Source organism: Ranitomeya variabilis, chromosome 3, assembly GCF_051348905.1.
Source record: "Ranitomeya variabilis isolate aRanVar5 chromosome 3, aRanVar5.hap1, whole genome shotgun sequence".
Lineage (NCBI taxonomy): Eukaryota > Metazoa > Chordata > Amphibia > Anura > Dendrobatidae > Ranitomeya > Ranitomeya variabilis.
Window position 1 is genome coordinate 26,168,604 of NC_135234.1, and position 15,082 is coordinate 26,183,685.

At 44.1% G+C, this 15,082-nt stretch overlaps 1 protein-coding gene across 1 annotated transcript; it reads right to left on the reverse strand.

The window, feature by feature from the left end:
* Positions 1–11,490: 11,490 nt before the first annotated feature.
* LOC143815027 (uncharacterized) lies at positions 11,491–12,861 on the reverse strand. Its single transcript, XM_077293820.1, has 2 exons — positions 12,714–12,861; positions 11,491–12,622 (listed from the first exon to the last, which is right to left on the reverse strand). The coding sequence occupies exons 1-2, from the start codon at positions 12,725–12,727 to the stop codon at positions 11,851–11,853; spliced, it is 786 nt and encodes a 261-aa protein (XP_077149935.1). The 5' UTR covers positions 12,728–12,861; the 3' UTR covers positions 11,491–11,850.
* Between the last annotated feature and the right edge of the window lie 2,221 nt (positions 12,862–15,082).

Consider the following 15,082-nt stretch of genomic DNA (forward strand, 5'->3'; position numbering starts at 1 on the left):
ACCGCCGACGGGATAGTACGTCATAGCCGATCGGCCGCGCTCACGGGGGGAGCGCGGCCGATCGCGGCCGGGTGTCGGCTGCATATCGCAGCTGACATCCGGCACTATGTGCCAGGAGCGGTCACGGACCGCCCCCGGCACATTAACCCCCGGCACACCGCGATCAAACATGATCGCGATGTGCCGGCGATGCAGGGAAGCATCGCGCAGGGAGAGGGCTCCCTGCGGGCTTCCCTGAGCCCCCCGCAGCAACGCGATGTGATCGCGTTGCTGCGAGGGTCTTACCTCCCTCCCTGCCTGCTCCAGACCCGGATCCAAGATGGCCGCGGATCCGGGTCCTGCAGGGAGGGAGGTGGCTTCACAGAAGCCTGCTCAGAGCAGGCACTGTGAAGCAGCCTGTACTTCTCGCAGATCGGTGATCTGTCAGAGTGCTATGCAAACTGGCAGATCACCGATCTGTATTGTCCCCCCCTGGGGCAAAGTAAAAAAGTTAAAAAAAAAATTTCCAAATGTGTAAAAAAAAATTAGAAAAAATATTCCAAAATAATGAAAAAAAAAAAAAAAATATTATTCCCATAAATACATTTCTTTATCTGAATTAAAAAAAAAAACAATAAAAGTACACATATTTAGTATCGCCACGTCCGTAACGACCCAACCTATAAAACTGCCACACTAGTTAACCCCTTCAGTAAACACCGTAAGAAAAAAAAAAAAAAAACGAGGCAAAAAACAACGCTTTATTACCATACCGCCGAACAAAAAGTGGAATAACACGCGATCAAAAAGACTGATATAAATATCCATGGTACCGCTGAACACGTCATCTTGTCCCGCAAAAAACAAGCCGCCATACGGCATCATCAGCAAAAAAATAAAAAAGTTATAGTCCTGAGAATAAAGCGATACCAAAATAATTATTTTTTCTATAAAATAGTTTTTATCGTATAAAAGCGCCAAAACATAAAAAAAATGATATAAATGAGATATCGCTGTAATCATACTGACCCGACGAATAAAACTGCTTTATCAATTTTACCAAACCCGGAACGGTATAAACGCCTCTCCCAAAAGAAATTCATGAATAGCAGGTTTTTGGTCATTCTGCCTCACAAAAATCGGAATAAAAAGCGATCAAAAACGGTCACGTGTCCGAAAATGTTACCAATAAAAACGTCAACTCGTCCCGCAAAAAACAAGACCTCACATGACTCTGTGGAGCAAATGTGGAAAAATTATAGGTCTCAAAATGTGGAGACGCAAAAACTTTTTTGCTATAAAAAGCGTCGCTGGTTTCACACTTCCGTTTTTGTCTGCAGCGTTTTTTGCACAAAAAAACGCATGCGTTTTTTCCCTATATTTAACATTGAAAACGCATGCGGTTTTTTTGTACGCGTTTGGTCGCGTTTTCAAACGCATGCGGTTTTTTTCTGCATGCGTTCATTTTCAGAAATACAACCTGCAGTATTTTCTTGCGTTTTTAAGCACATGCGTTTGTTTGCGTTAAAAACGCATGCATTTTTATCGAAAAAAAACAGAAAACACACTGAAAAGCCACCCACCACCATCAAGGTGATAAAGGGATCCAAACCCTAACCCTAACTCTACCCCTAACCTCACCCCTAACCGTTTAATGAACATTTTCTGACAGTCATAGTGCCACGTATTTCAGTGCCACGTATTTCAGTGCCATGTATTTCAGTGCCACGTATCACGTATTTCAGTGCCACGTGTTTCAGTGCCACGTATTTCAGTGCCACGTATCACGTATTTCAGTGCCACATATTTTAGTACCACGTATTTCAGTTGCACGTATTTCAGTGCCACGTATTTCAGTGCCACGTATTTCAGTGCCACGTATCACGTATTTCAGTGCCACGTATTTCAGTGCCACGTATTTCAGTGCCACGTATTTCAGTGCCACGTATTTAAGTGCCACGTATCACATATTTCAGTGCCACGTATTTCAGTGCCACGTATTTCAGTGCCACGTATTTCAGTGCCACGTATTTCAGTGCCACGTATTTAAGTGCCACGTATCACATATTTTAGTGCCACGTATTTCAGTGCCACGTATTTCAGTGCCACGTATTTCAGTGCCACGTATTTCAGTGCCACGTATTTAAGTGCCACATATCACATATTTCAGTGCCACTTATTTAAGTGCCACGTATTTCAGTGCCACGTATTTCAGTGCCACGTATTTCAGTGCCACGTATTTCAGTGCCACGTATTTCAGTGCCACGTATCACGTATTTCAGTGCCACATATTTTAGTACCACGTATTTCAGTTGCACGTATTTCAGTGCCACGTATTTCAGTGCCACGTATTTCAGTGCCACGTATCACGTATTTCAGTGCCACGTGTTTCAGTGCCACGTATTTAAGTGCCACGTATCACATATTTCAGTGCCACGTATTTAAGTGCCACGTATTTCAGTGCCACGTATTTCAGTGCCACGTATTTCAGTGCCACGTGTTTCAGTGCCACGTATTTAAGTGCCACGTATCACGTATTTCAGTGCCACGTATTTCAGTGCCACGTATTTCAGTGCCACGTATTTCAGTGCCACGTATTTCAGTGCCACGTATTTCAGTCACGTTTAGGGTTAGGGTTAGGGGTAGGGTTAGGGCTAGGGTTGGAGGTAAAGTTAGGGTTGGGGCTAAAGTTAGGGTTGGGGCTAAAGTTAGGGTTTGGATTACATTTACGTTTGGATTAGGGTTGGGATTAGAATTATGGGTGTGTCAGGGCTAGGGGTGTGGTTAGGGTTACCGTTGGGATTAGGGTTAGGGGTGTGTTTGGATTAGTTTCAGGTAGAATTGGGGAGTTTCCACTGTTCAGGCACATCAGGGGCTCTCCAAGCGCGACATGGCGTCCAATCTCAATTCCAGCCAATTCTGCGTTGAAAAAGTAAAACAGTGCTCCTTCCCTTCCGAGCTCTCCCGTGCGCCCAAAAAGGGGTTTACCCCAACATATGTGTTATCAGCGTACTCGGGACAAATTGAACAACAACTTCTGGGGTCCAAGTTCTCTTGTTATCCTTAGAAAAATAAAAATTTTGGGGGCTAAAAATCATTTTTGTGGGAAAAAAAAGATGTTTTAATTTCACGGCTCTGCATTATAAACTGTAGTGAAACACTTGGGGGTTCAAAGTTCTCACAACACATCTAGATAAGTTCCTTGGGAGGTCTAGTTTCCAATATGGGGTCACTTGTGGGGGGTTTGTACTGTTTGGGTACATCAGGGGCTCTGCAAATGCAACGTGACGCCTGCAGACCAATCCATTTAAGGCTGCATTCCAAATGGCGCTCCTTCCCTTCCGAGCTCTGTCATGCGCCCAAACAGTGGTTCCCCCCGACATATGGGGTATCAGCGTACTCAGGACAAATTGGACAACAACTTTTGGGGTCTAATTTATCCTGTTACCCTTGTGAAAATACAAAACTGGGGGCTAAAAAATCATTTTTGTGAAAAAAAAAAAGAATTTTTATTTTCACGGCTTTGCGCTATAAACTTTAGTGAAACACTTGGGGGTTCAAAGTTCTCAAAACACATCTTGATAAGTTCCTTGGGAGGTCTAGTTTCCAATATGGGGTCACTTGTGGGGGGTTTGTACTGTTTGGGTACATCAGGGGCTCTGCAAATGCAACGTGACGGCTGCTGACCAATCCATTTAAGTCTGCATTCCAAATGGCGCTCCTTCCCTTCCGAGCTCTGTCATGCGCCCAAACAGTGGTTCCCCCCCACATATGGGGTATCAGCGTACTCAGGACAAATTGGAAAACAAATTTTGGGGTCCAATTTATTCTGTTACCCTTGTAAAAATACAAAGCTGGGGGCTAAAAAATCATTTTTGAGAAAAAAAAAAAAATTATTTTCACGGCTCTGCGTTATAATCTGTAGTGAAACACTTGGGGGTTCAAAGCTCTCAAAACACATCTAGATAAGTTCCTTAGAGGGTCTACTTTCCAAAATGGTGTCACTTGTAGGGAGTTTCAATGTTTAGGCACATCAGGGGCTCTCCAAACGCAACATGGCGTCCCATCTCAATTCCAGTCAATTTTGCATTGAAAAGTCAAATGGCGCTCCTTCCCTTCCAAGCTCTGCCATGCGCCCAAACAATGGTTTACACCCACATATGGGGTATCAGCGTACTCAGGACAAATTGCACAATATTTTTTGGGGTCCAATTTCTTCTCTTACCCTTGGGAAAATAAAAAATTGGGGGCAAAAAGATCATTTTTGTGAAAAAATATGATTTTTTATTTTTACGGCTCTGCATTATAAACTTCTGTGAAGCACTTGGTGGGTCAAAGTGCTCACCACACATCTAGATAAGTTCCTTAGGGGGTCTACTTTCCAAAATGATGTCACTTGTAGGGAGTTTCAATGTTTAGGCACATCAGGGGCTCTCCAAACGCAACATGGCGTCCCATCTCAATTCCAGTCAATTTTGCATTGAAAAGTCAAATGGCGCTCCTTCCCTTCCAAGCTCTGCCATGCGCCCAAACAATGGTTTACACCCACATATGGGGTATCAGCGTACTCAGGACAAATTGCACAACATTTTTTGGGGTCCAATTTCTTCTCTTACCCTTGGGAAAATAAAAAATTGGGGGCGAAAAGATCATTTTTGTGAAAAAATATGATTTTTTATTTTTACGGCTCTGCATTATAAACTTCTGTGAAGCACTTGGTGGGTCAAAGTGCTCACCACACATCTAGATAAGTTCCTTAGGGGGTCTACTTTCCAAAATGGTGTCACTTGTAGGGAGTTTCAATGTTTAGGCACATCAGGGGCTCTCCAAACGCAACATGGCGTCCCATCTCAATTCCAGTCAATTTTGCATTGAAAAGTCAAATGGCGCTCCTTCCCTTCCAAGCTCTGCCATGCGCCCAAACAATGGTTTACACCCACATATGGGGTATCAGCGTACTCAGGACAAATTGCACAACATTTTTTGGGGTCCAATTTCTTCTCTTACCCTTGGGAAAATAAAAAATTGGGGGCGAAAAGATCATTTTTGTGAAAAAATATGATTTTTTATTTTTACGGCTCTGCATTATAAACTTCTGTGAAGCACTTGGTGGGTCAAAGTGCTCACCACACATCTAGATAAGTTCCTTAGGGGGTCTACTTTCCAAAATGGTGTCACTTGTAGGGAGTTTCAATGTTTAGGCACATCAGGGGCTCTCCAAACGCAACATGGCGTCCCATCTCAATTCCAGTCAATTTTGCATTGAAAAGTCAAATGGCGCTCCTTCCCTTCCAAGCTCTGCCATGCGCCCAAACAATGGTTTACACCCACATATGGGGTATCAGCGTACTCAGGACAAATTGCACAACATTTTTTGGGGTCCAATTTCTTCTCTTACCCTTGGGAAAATAAAAAATTGGGGGCGAAAAGATCATTTTTGTGAAAAAATATGATTTTATATTTTTACGGCTCTGCATTATAAACTTCTGTGAAGCACTTGGTGGGTCAAAGTGCTCACCACACATCTAGATAAGTTCCTTAGGGGGTCTACTTTCCAAAATGGTGTCACTTGTAGGGAGTTTCAATGTTTAGGCACATCAGGGGCTCTCCAAACGCAACATGGCGTCCCATCTCAATTCCAGTCAATTTTGCATTGAAAAGTCAAATGGCGCTCCTTCCCTTCCAAGCTCTGCCATGCGCCTAAACAATGGTTTACACCCACATATGGGGTATCATCGTACTCAGGACAAATTGTACAACAACTTTGGGGGTCCATTTTCTCCTGTTACCCTTGGTAAAATAAAACAAATTGGAGCTGAAATAAATTTTGTGTGAAAAAAAGTTAAATGTTCATTTTTATTTAAACATTCCAAAAATTCCTGTGAAACACCTGAAGGGTTAATAAACTTCTTGAATGTGGTTTTGAGCACCTTGAGGGGTGCAGTTTTTAGAATGGTGTCACACTTGAGTATTTTCTATCATATAGACCCCTCAAAATGACTTCAAATGAGATGTGGTCCCTAAAAAAAAATGGTGTTGTAAAAATGAGAAATTGCTGGTCAACTTTTAACCCTTATAACTCCGTCACAGAAAAAAATTTTGGTTCCAAAATTGTACTGATGTAAAGTAGACATGTGGGAAATGTTACTTATTAAGTATTTTGCGTGACATATGTCTGTGATTTAAGGGCACAAAAATTCAAAGTTGGAAAATTGCAAAATTTTCAAAATTTTCACCAAATTTCCATTTTTTTCACAAATAAACGCAAGTTATATCGAATAAATTTTACCTTTAACATGAAGTACAATATGTCACGAGAAAACAATGTCAGAATCGCCAAGATCCGTCAAAGCGTTCCAGAGTTATAGCCTCATAAAGGGACAGTGGTCAGAATTGTAAAAATTGGCCCGGTCATTAACGTGCAAACCACCCTTGGGGGTGAAGGGGTTAATGACCTGGCCATTTTTTGCAATTCTGACCAGTGTCCCTTTATGAGGTAATAACTCAGGAACGCTTCAACGGATCCTAGCGATTCTGAGATTGTTTTTCGTGACATATTGGGCTTCATGTTAGTGGTAAATTTAGGTCGATAATTTCTGCGCTTATTTGTGAAAAAAATGGAAATTTGGTGAAAATTTTGAAAATTTCGCAATTTTCAAATTTTTAATTTTTATTCTGTTAAATCAGAGAGTTATGTGACACAAAATAGTTAATAAATAACATTTCCCACATGTCTACTTTACATCAGCAGAATTTTGGAAACAAAATTTTTTTTTGCTAGGAAGTTATAAAGGTTAAAATTTGACCAGTGATTTCTCATTTTTACAACAAAATTTACAAAATCATTTTTTTTAGGGACCACCTCACATTTGAAGTCAGTTTGACGGTTCTATATGGCTATGTCTATAATACCCAAAAGTGACACCATTCTAAAAACTACACCCCTCAAGGTGCTTAAAACCACATTCAAGAAGTTTGTTAACCCTTCAGGTGTTTCACAGCAGAAGCAACATGGAAGGAAAATATGAACATTTAACTTTTTATTCACAAAAATGATCTTTTAGCAACAATTTTTTTTATTTTCCCAAGGGTAAAAGGAGAAACTGGACCATGAACGATGTTGTCCAATTTGTCTTGAGTACGCTGATACCTCATATGTGGGGGTAAACCACTGGTTGGGCGCACGGCAGGGCTCGGAAGGGAAGGAGCGCCATTTGACTTTTTGAATGAAAATTTGGCTCCAATCTTCAGCGGATAGCATGTCACGTTTGGAGAGCCCCTGTGTGCCTAAACATTGGAGCTCCCCAAGTGACCCCAATTTGGAAACTAGACCCCCCAATGAACTTATCTAGATGCATAGTGAGCCCTTTAAACCCCCAGGTGCTTCACAAATTGATCCGTAAAAATGAAAACGTACTTTTTTTTCACAAAAAAATTCTTTTAGCCTCAATTTCTTCATTTTCACATGGGCAACAGGATAAAATGGATCCTAAAATTTGTTGGGAAATTTCTCCTGCGTACACCGATACCTCATATGTGGGGGTAAACCACGGTTTGGGCATATGGTAAGGCTCGGAAGGGAAGGAGCGCCATTTGACTTTTTGAATGAAAAATGATCTCCATCGTTAGCGGACACCATGTCGCGTTTGGAGAGCCCCTGTGTGCCTAAACATTGGAGCTCCCACACAAGTGACCCCATTTTGGAAACTAGACCCCCCAAGGAACTTATCTAGATGCATAGTGAGCTCTTTAAACCCTTATGTGCTTCAAAAATTGATCCATAAAAATGAAAAAGTGCTTTTTTTTCACAAAAAAATTTATTTTAGCCTCAATATTTTCATTTTCACATGGGCAACAGGATAAAATGGATCCTAAAATTTGTTGGCCAATTTCTCCTGAGTATGCTGATATCTCATATGTGGGGGTAAACCACTGTTTGGGCGCACGGCAAGGCTCGGAAGGGAAGGAGCGCCATTTGACTTTTTGAATGGAAAATTAGCTCCAATCATTAGCGGACACCATGTCGCCTTTGGAGAACCCCTGTGTGCCTAAACACTGGAGCTCCCCCACAAGTGACCCCATTTTGGAAACTAGACCCCCCAAGGAACTTATCTAGATGCATAGTGAGCACTTTAAACCACCAGGTGCTTCACAGAAGTTTATAACGCAGAGCCGTGAAAGTAAAAAATAATTTTTCTTTCCTCAAAAATGATTTTTTAGCCCGGACTTTTTTATTTTCCCAAGGGTAACAGGGGAAATTGGACCCCAATAGTTATTGTCCAGTTTCTCCTTAGTACGCTGATACCCCATATGTGGGGGTAAACCACTGTTTGGGCACACGTCGGGGTTCGGAATGGAAGTAGTGACATTTTGAAATGCAGACTTTGATGGAATGCTCTGCGGTCGTCACGTTGCGTTTGCAGAGCCCCTGATGTGCCTAAACAGTAGACACTCCCCACAAGTAACCCCATTTTGGAAACTAGACCCCCAAAGGAACTTATCTAGATGTGTGGTGAGCACTTTGAACCCCCAAATGCTTCACAGAAGTTTATAACGCAGAGCCGTGAAAATAATAAATACGTTTTCTTTCCTTAAAAATAATATTTTTGCCCAGAATTTTTCATTTTCTTAAGGGTAACAGGAGAAATTTTACCCCAAAATTTGTTGTACAGTATCTCCTGAGTACGCTAATACCCCATATGTTGGGGTAAACCACTGTTTGGGCACATGCCGGGGCTCGGAAGTGAAGTAATTACATTTTGAAATGCAGACTTTGATGGAATGCTCTGCGGGCGTCACGTTGCGTTTGCAGAGCCCCTGATGTCCCTAAACAGTAAACCCCCCCACAAGTGACCATATTTTGGAAACTAGACCCCCAAAGGAACTTATCTAGATGTGTGTTGAGCACTTTGAACCCCCAAGTGCTTCACAGAAGTTTACAACGCAGAGCTGTGAAAATAAAAAATCATTTTTCTTTCCTCAAAAATGATGTTTTAGCAAGCAATTATTTATTTTCACAAGGCTAAAAGGAGAAATTGGACCCAAATAGTTGTTGCCCAGATTGTCTCGAGTATGTTGGTATCCCATATGTGGGGGTAAACCACTATTTGGGCACACGCCGGGGCTCGGAAGGGAAGTAGTGACGTTTTAAAATGCAGACTTTGATGGAATGGTCTGCGGGCATCACGTTGCATTTGCAGAGACCCTGATGTGTCTAAACAGTAGAAACCCCCCACAAGTGACCCTATTTTGGAAACTAGACCCCCAAAGGAACTTATCTAGATATGTGGTGAGCACTTTGAACCCCCAAGTGCTTCACAGAAGTTTACAACGCAGAGCCGTGAAAATAAAAAATCATTTTTATTTCCTCAAAAATGATGTTTTAGCAAGCAATTTTTTATTTTCACAAGGGTAACAGATGAAATTGGACCCCAATAGTTGTTGCCCAGTTTGTCCCGAGTATGCTGGTACTCCGTACGTGGGGGTAAACCACTGTTTGGTTGCACGTTGGGGCTCGGAAGGGAGGGTGCACCATTTGACTTTTGGAACACAAGATTGGCTGGAATCAATGGTGGCGCCATGTTGCGTTTGGAGACCCCTGATGTGCCTAAACAGTGGAAACCTCTCAATTCTAACTCCAACACTAACCCCAACACACCCCTAACCCTAATCCCAACTCTAGCCATAACCCTAACCCCAACACACCCCTAACCACAACCCTAACCCAACACACCCCTAACCCTATTCCCAACCCTAATTTCAACCCTAACCACAACCCTAACCCCAACACACCCCTAACCATAACCCTAACCACAAGCCTAATCTTAAACCTATTTCCAACCCTAGCCCTAATTCCATCCCTAACCCTAAGGCTATGTGCCCACGTTGTGGATTCATGTGAGATTTTTCCGCACCATTTTTGAAAAATCCGCAGGTAAAAGGCACTGCGTTTTACCTGCGGATTTACCACAGATTTCCAGTGGTTTTTGTGCGGATTTCACCTGCGGATTCCTATTGAGGAACAGGTGTAAAACGCTGCGGAATCCGCACAAAGAATTGATATGCTGCGTAAAATACAACGCAGCGTTTCTGCGCGGTATTTTCCGCACCATGGGCACAGCGGATTTGGTTTTCCATAGATTTACATGGAACTGTAAACCTGTTGGAAAACTGCTACGAATCCGCAGCAGCCAATCCGCTGCGGATCCGCAGCCAAATCCACACCGTGTGCACATAGCCTAATTCTAAGGCTATGTGCACACGCTGCGGAAAACGCTGCGGATCCGCAGCGTTTCCGCAGCTGCGGGTCCGCAGCAGTTTCCCTTGAAATTATAGTTCAAGGTAAACCTATGGGAAACAAAAAACGCTGTGCACATGCTGCGGAAAAAACTGCGCGGAAACGCAGCGGTTTACATTCCGCAGCATGTCACTTCTTTCTGCGGATTCCGCAGCGGTTTTACAACTGCTCCAATAGAAAACCGCAGTTGTAAAACCGCAGTGAAATCCGCAGAAAAACCACGTTGAATCCGCGATAAGTCCGCAGCGGTTTTACACTGCGAATTTATCAAATGCGCTGTGGAAAAATCCACAGAGGACCAGAATACCCTAACCCTAAGGAAAAATCCACAGAGGACCAGAAAACCCTAACCCTAACCCTAACCCTGACCCTGGTTCTGAACCTAGTGGGGGAAAAAAAAATATATATATTTTCTTTATTTTATTGTTGTCCCTAGCTATAAGGGTGATAAAGGGGGGGGGGTCATTTACATTTTTTTTTATTTTGATCACTGTGATAGGTTTTCACAGTGATCAAAATGTACATGGAACGAATCTGCCGGCCGGCAGATTCGGCGGGCGTACTGCGCATGCGCCCGCCATTTTGGAAGATGGCGGCGCCCAGGGAGGAGACGGACCGACACAGGGAGGCTCGGTAAGTATGAGGGGGTAAGGGGAGGAGCTCGCGGGGTGGATCGGAGCACAGGGGAGGTGGATCGGAGCAAGGAAGGAGCGGGCAGGAGGACGGGGGAGCGGACAGGAGGACGGAGGGGACCGGGCCACATAACGGACGACTGGGGAGGCGATCGGTGGCGGTGGGGGGGGCAGATCAGGTTTTCCAGCCATGGCCGATGATATTGCAGCATCGGCCATGGCTGGATTGCAATATTTCACCATTTTCATAGGTGAAATATTGCAAATTGCTCTGATTGGCTGTTGCACTTTCAACAGCCAATCAGAGCGATCGTAGCCACGTGGGGACAAAGCCACCCCCCCCTGGGCTAAAGTACCACTCCCCCTGTCCCTGCAGATCGGGCGAAATAGGAGTTAACCCTTTCACCCGATCTGCAGGGACGCGATCATTCTGTGACACAGCATATGCGTCACAGGTCGGATTGGCACCGACTTTCATGACGCATACGCTGTGTCACAGGTCGGGAAGGGGTTAAAAAGCTCTAAATTTGTTAAGTTGCCACATCATCTTTTGAGTCCGAAAAATACATAACACTCATATTTGGAAAAACATTTTTAATGCTCAAAGCATATATATATTTGCCAAAAACATATTGACATCATATGTAATTGTAGGCATATTAACTAGAGTAAAACAGAAACTAGAACATGCCAATGGCGCAAATAACTTTGCACATAAAAAAGCATAAATGACCTGCCAAAACGTTGTTTACAGAAATTACAGGTTCTGGTAGGTTGGGGGTGGCGATGGTGATGGCGGGTGTCCAGCATGTGCGGAACTTGGCCTAGGTGGTGGACCAACCAGACTGTCAACCTGTGGTATGGCAGATATATATGTAGGGTGTTGTTGCAAGTTTCTATCCTGTGTGTGTGGTAAAACTTGATGTTGAGGGTAGAAGGGCATCAAGTCTGTGTACTGTATTGACCCATTTGGTCATACCCCCCAATATGGCCATGTCGAGCAGACACATGTTGGGCCCAGCCTCCAAACATGTGTCTGTTCAAGTGGTCAGATTGGGCAGTGGATGGATATTCATTAATTGGCCTGTTTTGGTGTTGTTGGGTGTTTTGGGCAGGCTGTTGTTGTGGAGCTATACGTGGCAAGGGTGGTGCTGCGACTGTTTGGTTTTGTTCCTGTGGAAGGTCTTGCACCGCCAGAACATTTGTAGGTGACATTTGCCACCGTTCAAGGTAGTTGAACACATGAGTCCGGTTGTTTGGGGGTGTGGACGCAACAATCACAATTTGTAGACAACCTCTGGTCCGCAGCCTGAGCGAGCGTGGAATGGGGCGTAAATAGCGGGCAAGACTGCGGAAGTATGCTTCCTCCCCATCATCATGTGCAGCCCTGGACAAATAGTCCAACACCCCTGTATCCACTTGCCTCCTGGTGCCAGGGTTAGAAGCCACCCTTCTGCGCCGACCACGGTTTGGTCTTGTAGTAGGCTGTGGTGATGTATCCAGAGCCAAGGTTGGACTGCTGCTCTGGCCTCCTTCCTCAACCTCTGGATTGGCCTCCTGTGTGGCAGAAGACGCTGCTGCTGGTTGTGGTGGTGGTTGGTTGCTGCTTGGTGCTTGCCCTGATGGTCCAGCCATTTCGGAACATTCACCAACGGGGTCAATCACCAACTCCGAGTCAGATACAGTCTCTCTTTCTGTCAGATTTGACTCTGTTCTGTATTTCACAAAGGATTTTAGAGGAAAAAATTAGAAACATATTCACGTTAGAAGATGTGTAAAATATTTTGGGACATGCATGCACTTACAGTCTGAGCTCCATCACCGGTGCAAGAAAATTCAGCCGATCAAAATAAAGATATTTCCTTTTTTTGGGTGCTGCATCACCACTCCGGCCAGAAACTTGACGTTCACGCCGGTATTGATCCCGGCAACTCCGCCAGCGTCTAGTGACATCATTCACTGCAAAGAAACAAAAGTTGTTTTGGGACTAAGTAACAAATAATAATAAATAATCTTTATTTTTAGATACCGATAACATATTCTGCAGTGCTTTACAGACATTATCATTGCTGTCACCAATGGGGCTCCCAATCTAAATTCCTTATCAGTATGTCTTCGGATTGTGTGCGGAAACCGGAGTGCCCAGAGGAAACCCACGCAAACACGGAGAGAACATACAAACACTTTGCAGATTTTGTCATTGGTGGGATTTGAACCCAGGACTCCTATCCACTGAGCCACCATGCTGGCCAAGCACATAAGGGTATGTTTCCACGTTCAGGAAACGCTGCGTTTTTGACGCTGCGTTTTTCCGCAGCGTCAAAAACGCAGCGTCCAGACGTTACAGCATAGTGGAGGGGATTTCATGAAATCCAGACTCCACTATGCGTTAAAAAACGCATGCGTTTTTGCCACGAAAATGCATGCGTGGTGCGTTTTTTCTAAACGCAGCATGTTGCTACTATGAGCAAAACACGCAGGTACACCGCAGGTGACCTGCCAGCGACCTCAGGTGCAGTTTTGGTCAGGATTTTACCTGCATAAAATCCTGACCAAAGCCTGAAGCAAAACTGAACGTGGACACATACCCTTACTCCAACAGGTACAGGGTTTGCAAGCACACACAGGCCCTGGAGCCTAAGGGTATGTGTCCACGTTCAGGATTGCATCAGGATTTGGTCAGGATTTTTCATCAGTATTTGTAAGCCAAAACCAGGACTGGAACAATTAGAGGTAAAGTATAACAGAAACATATGCTCCACTTTTGCATTTATCAGCCACTCCTGGTTTTGGCTTACAAATACTGATGAAAAATCCTGACCAAATCCTGATGCAATCCTGAACGTGGACACATACCCTAAGGGGACATAAAACTCCCTTGGTAAGATCTGAAAGGACTCTAGCTACTATATTGGAACCATATTGGTGTGTCTTGTTAATGTTTTTGTAGCCTCAACCAAGAGCTTTGAACATTTACATCACTCATAAACACACCACATATGATGTGTTCATGCCTATTTTTAGCAGGAACCCAATAAAGGATGGTACTTACAAATTTCTTGCTGAACCTCTTGAGGTCGCTCATCAAAATCGGGGAACATGTGGCGACAGATTGCCCTCCATGCTGCGTCTTTACGTGCACGGTCCACATAATGTGTGTCGGGTTGGTCCCATAACTCGGGTCTATCATGGACCAGAGCAATCAGCATCTCCACATTTATATGCCTGGCCATGCTGCTACACAGTACACTCCGTGGAGGCGTGCTTCCTGCTTTGCAATCCAGCGTGGGCCATAAATTAGCATGCCAAAGCTTCCTGATAATGGATGATTCAATTTCCTGTCACCTGGAGAAGTCTTCCTTATTTCTCGCAAAGCACACGCATGGTCCGTGTGTAATTCGATTTTTTTGCGCACCCATAGACTTGCATTGGCGATTCTCGGCCGAGACACGCTGACAATCGCAGCATGCTGCGATTTCACTCGGATCCGGAATACGGGTGAGAAAATATCGGATGATGGGAGCTGCCCCATAGATTAACATTGGGCCGAGTGCTATGCGATTTTTTATCGCATAGCACTCGTCCGTATTACGGTCTAGTGTGACCTCGGCCTAACTGTAAGGCTATGTGCACACGTTGCGGATTTACTGTGGATCCGCAGAGTTTTTTTCCGCGCAGAAACGCTGCAGATCCGCAAGTGATTTACAGTACAATGTAAATCAATGGAAAAAAAAATGCTGTGCTAATGGTGCGGAAAATTCCGCACGGAAAACGCTGCGGATTAAAAGAAGGAGCATGTCATTTATTTGTGCGGATCTGCAGCGTTTTGTACACATTCCATTATAGAACAGTTTATTTTTGAATGGTGGTCTCTCTAATTGAATTATGAAATATCTGGTCCTGGCAAATCAGCAACACTGGTTTAATGTGACCTGCACGGGCGTAGTGCCCTCACAGCAGAAGTCCACACCGAACCAGGACCTACACTTGCATGTAGGGCAGCACGGTGGCTCAGTGGTTAGCACTGCAGTCTTGCAGCGCTGGAGTCCTGGGTTCAAATTCCACCAAGGACAACATCTGCAAGGAGTTTGTATGTTCTCCCCGTGTTTGTGTGGGTTTCCTCCGGGTACTCCGGTTTCTTCCCACATTCCAAAGACATACAGTACTGATAGGG